Source organism: Rhinopithecus bieti, unplaced genomic scaffold, assembly GCF_001698545.2.
Source record: "Rhinopithecus bieti isolate Rb0 unplaced genomic scaffold, ASM169854v2 scaffold_75561, whole genome shotgun sequence".
Lineage (NCBI taxonomy): Eukaryota > Metazoa > Chordata > Mammalia > Primates > Cercopithecidae > Rhinopithecus > Rhinopithecus bieti.
The window spans coordinates 210,501-215,262 of NW_016828330.1; the positions used below are offsets into that span (position 1 = coordinate 210,501).

A 4,762-nucleotide genomic window follows, 5' to 3' on the forward strand; every position below is an offset into this window, starting at 1 on the left:
TCAAATTTTGTATTTTAGTAGAGATGGATTTTCACCATGTTGGCCAGGCTGGTCTCGGCCATGTCGGCCTCCCAAAGTGCTGGGATTACAGGCACGAGCCACTGTGCCCAGATGAAGGTGAAAGATTTTTAAGGCCTATTCTCAGAAGTCTATTTTTTCATAAAACTTAAACATGAGGTAACATTTGCAGCAAGGGGTAGGGTGATTTTTTTCCCCCTCCATCTTCCTTCTCACTTGAATCCTGAAATTGTATCTTAACCATTGACTCCTTCTATACCTATCCTTTTTCAGTAAAGACTTTTAGACATTAGGTTTTGATTTTACCCTTTTATGATATTTATTTAAAACAGCATTTGGAATTTTTTCATTATAAAAACTGAAATTAGACCTCAGTTGAACTTGATGAGTGTTTTTTGGACATTCAGTTTGTATATTTTTCAGTCTTTTTTTACACAGTAAGCACAATTTCGCAATCAGTAGAGCATGGGAACCAGGAACCTTACATTCTTCTTCTCAGCTGTGTAAGTTTTCAGAGCTTCAGATAGCATCCATGTAAAATGGGAGTGATTGCATTCTGCCCTCTTTATCTACATTGTTATATTAAATGAGCACATGCATTTAAATACTTCAGAAACAACAGTGGGAAGTCTTTTTAAAAAGGCAAAACTCTTTGCTGTTAGGTGTCAGATGTGCTTAATCTTTGGAATGGGGAAGAGATGGGAAGGGCACATGGGGCTTCTGGGAGCTGAGTATGTTTTGTTTCTGGGTGCTGGTTACACAGGTATACTTAGCGAAAATTAGTGACACTGTGCAATTGTGATTTGTGCACAAATCATATGTTCATATGTTAGACTTCAATTTAAAAGTTTGCTTTAAAAAAGCAATTAATAAAATAACATGCTGTACCAAAGTAGGCAGCTTTGTTAAGATGCGCTGTTGTTGAGAGACAGCCCAGGGACTGTCTCAGATTTCCTGGTTGGGTTACACAGCCCCAGTGTTTGATGCATAAAGAAGGATGCCTTTTATCTTGGCGTCTGGCCATGTTCTTAGATGGACAGTGTTGGTTGGTGTTTGTCCTTGTTATATAAGCAGTTGCACAGTGTTAAGGATTATGGGTATCAGGTCACCTGCAGGGCCTCATTGCTGCTGTCTACACAGGGCTCTTACTCTGCTCGCTAGGCTCAGGGTCCTCGGATGAGGGCCTTGGGAGAGCATTTACTGATTCCATCTCCCATTAGGATTTCTTTCACATAAGCTTTTTATCTTCACCTTATCCTATTACACGTTTTAATACAAAACAATGAGTCCCTGTAATCCATGAAAATCCTCCTTGAAAGAAAACTAGTGAACCTGGTTTAAAATGCTGCTAAAATAAAAAAGGAATCTCTGTAGAGTGACACTGTGGGTTTTTGGTTTTTTCCCCCAGGAAATAATAAGTGCACTGCCGTTTGTCAAGCTTTCCTTAGATGACTTCCCAGACAATAAAGACATCCACAGCGACCTGCACGCCTACATCCAGCACAGGGTGCACAGCAGCCAGGACATCCTCAGCAACATCTCCCTGAACGGCAAGGCCGATGCCACGCTCATTGGAAAAGTGAGCAGCCACCTGGTGCTGCGGAGCCTGGGCTCTTACCTGTACCTCAAGCTCACCCTGGACCTCTTCCAGAGGGGCCACTTGGTCATTAAGAGCGCCAGCTACAAGGTGGTGCCCGTGTCTCTCTCTGAGCTCTATTTGTTGCAGTGCAACATGAAGTTCATGACCCAGTCCGCCTTTGAGAGGGCACTTCCGATTCTCAACGTGGCCCTCGCATCCCTCCATCCCATGACAGACGAGCAGATCTTTCAGGCTATTAATGCTGGCCACATCCAGGGGGAGCAGGGATGGGAAGACTTTCAGCAGAGGATGGACGCCCTCTCCTGCTTCCTCATTAAGAGGCGAGACAAAACCCGCATGTTCTGCCACCCATCCTTCAGGGAGTGGCTTGTTTGGAGAGCAGACGGGGAAAACACGGCCTTCCTGTGTGAGCCCAGGTACGACAGGCGCTTTCTGTCAGGTCTTTGCAGGGAATCTCATGTGCAGTTGGGAAAAGGATTTAAATGTGATGCACGTGTCTCAATGGAAAGGCAATCCAGAATGACTAATTCAGTGTTACTGCTTTGTTTTCTTACTTTTCCTCCTTTTTGGCAGAAGGATGGGCAATGGGGAATTCTCTATACAGAAGCTGCCTTGTAATTGCTAGGACTCCCTTATGGATGGTACATGTGGATAAAAGGGAAACTGGGTGGTGCCTATGTGGTCCTTCCTTGCTGTCCATTCTCTCATAGAGCCCCGTCCCTTCCCCCACCCAGCTTCTGCAGGGTCATGCATGGGAACGTGTGAGATCAGCCCCGGGAAGGGGCTTCTCTAAAGGGTGTTCCCTGTGTGTCTGCTAACTGTCATGGGTCCTCAGCACCTCCACTCCCCCGCCACTCTTTGAATATGGAGTGACTTGTCCCAGGGATCAGGTGTATCTGTGAGCCCAGAGGAAGCACCATGATCCAATCTAGCCTCCTTGCTCCACACCCCTCACCCTTCATCGGTGAGCTCTGTGTGGCTGACTGGACCAGGCTGGGTTGCAGTTCTCCTTGCTGCCTGGGCCGCTGTTATCACAGTGGGATGGGGAGGGAAGCCTGTCTGCTGTATGGCCTGGTAATAGCATGAGAGGTCAGAAAGTTTGAGAGTGCAGATGCTTTCAGATATATGTATGGCAAGCCCCCAACCTCCACTTGGCCCTGGCTGTGGCCTGTGTCTCTGCTGTCTTGACTGGCTTCTGCTCTCTGTGAGCCAGAATTGCCCCCTGCTCTAGTAACAGAGCTGGCAAGCTGCTCAGCTGACCCCTTAGGCATTTGACCAGATGCTGGGATCCAGAATGAAGAGGCGAACAAGCATTGGTGAGCCCTGCGAGCCTCACAGCCACTTTCCTCCCTGTGAATGTTGACTGAACATCCACCTGATAGGCCTGGCTGCTGTTCATGTTGGGGCTCTTATTATTTTCTTCAGTAACACTGGCTGAAGGTTTGTTATCTTTTGAACCTGGTTTGGGGCAATAAACTAACATCCATATGGTCTGGCTAAATGTTTCCTTATTTAGCCAGACCGTAATAGCTAGGTGAAATGTGTGCTATGACATTTCTAGCCAAGTCAGGTTACTTTCTAGGGAAAGTCCAGTCATTTTCTAGGAAGACTGGCTATAGTTGAGTTTGTAGAGACTTAAAAACAAATTGAGAGACTCCATCAGGACTGTAGGTTGTTACTGGGTTGGAGGCTAAAGTGGCTGGACTGTAGTCTTCATTAAGCTTCACTTCATTTTGGGTATTGGTGGGCCTTGACGTTAGGTAGCCTAGGCCAGAGCTAGGGTGGGTGCCTATAGGCTCCTGAATGCCACTGTGTTCTTAAAAGCAGGTGTGGGGACATCCCCTGAGGCAGGACCTGGACTAGGTGGAGGCATGAGAGGCACCAAGGGTACAGAATTTAAGGAAGCACCCACTCCTGAGGTGGTGCAAGTTGTTGGCATTTTCCCAAGACCCCTGTAGTATTTGAGTTTCATTCAATTGAGAGGATATAGAACAATGTTGGAAGGAAGCTACTAGATTCAGTTCAGCAACAGTTTTTGTTATATGCAGTTATGTGCAAAGTACTGTGGCAGACACAGAAATTCCTGGAACGAGGACCCTGCTCTCAGGGCTTCCCACACAGGGCAGGGGAGCCAGGAAGTGACATGCGAGAGGGAGGCACACTTCTTGTGGACCTCACAAGAGGGAGAAGCTTCCAGTGGCAGTAGAGGGGCCTGGGGAGGTGATTTTAAAAATAGTGATGGTGGGTTGGGCCTCAAAATGGTAGCATTTCTTCCCCACTCCCAATTGTTGTATTTTGCCGTAATTATAAAGGGAGAAAATTTCAACCCCAGACAAGGACAGTTCACTTTTATTTCTGCCGCATTTTAAATAATGTACTGACCATCTTTTTCTCTTGGAATTGTTGTCTGGGTTTTTACTCATCACAGGCATTTTACCAAGCTGTTAGAAGCCTTAGAAAAGCGTCATTTTCATTTTCCATGGTTGTGCAAACCTCCTAGGAGGCAAATTATCATGTACTTCACTATACCCTTGTTGGATTTTTAAGTTGTTTCTAAATTACTTACAAACAGAACAACCTGTCATGTCTTGGTGCCTTACAGATCTGGATTCAAATCCTCCATTGATTGTGTATTTTTCTGTGCATGAAATGTATTTTAATTCTCCATGCCTGCCTTCCTTAGCTATAAAAAATGAGTGTCTTCTCACTGAGTGTTGGTAGCTATTAAATAAGATCTTAAGGCAATGTACTACTTCCTGTCTCTCCTTTCTTCCCTCTTATTTTTGATTATGCCCTAGGTTAGCATTCCAGAAATAGAATTAAGAAGTTAAAGAATAGTTTAAGTCTGGCCGGGTGTGGTGGCTTACGTGTGTAATCCTAGCACTTTGGGAGGCAGAGATGGGTGGATCACCTGAGATCAGGAGTTCGAGACCAGCCTGGCCAACATGGTGAACCCCGTCTCTTAAAAAAAAAAAAAAAAAAAAAAAAAAGCCGGCTGTGGTGGCAGGCACCTGTAATCCCAATTGCTTGGGAGACTGAGGCAGGAGAATCGCTTGAACCCAGCAGGCGAAGGTTGCAGTGAGCCAAGGATCACGCCATTGTACCCCAGCCTGGGCAACAAGAACGAAACTCTCTCAAAAAAAA

General features: G+C 45.7%; 1 protein-coding gene across 5 annotated transcripts in view; it reads left to right on the plus strand.

Moving 5' to 3' along the window:
• Positions 1–4,762, plus strand: part of TANC1 (tetratricopeptide repeat, ankyrin repeat and coiled-coil containing 1) — a 143,073-nt gene that overhangs the window by 86,313 nt on the left and 51,998 nt on the right. For all 5 annotated transcript variants that reach the window (XM_017864461.1, XM_017864462.1, XM_017864459.1 and 2 more), the window contains one exon: positions 1,427–2,034. In XM_017864461.1, coding sequence (XP_017719950.1) covers positions 1,427–2,034 — 608 coding nt within the window. The remainder of the gene's footprint in view (positions 1–1,426; positions 2,035–4,762) is intronic.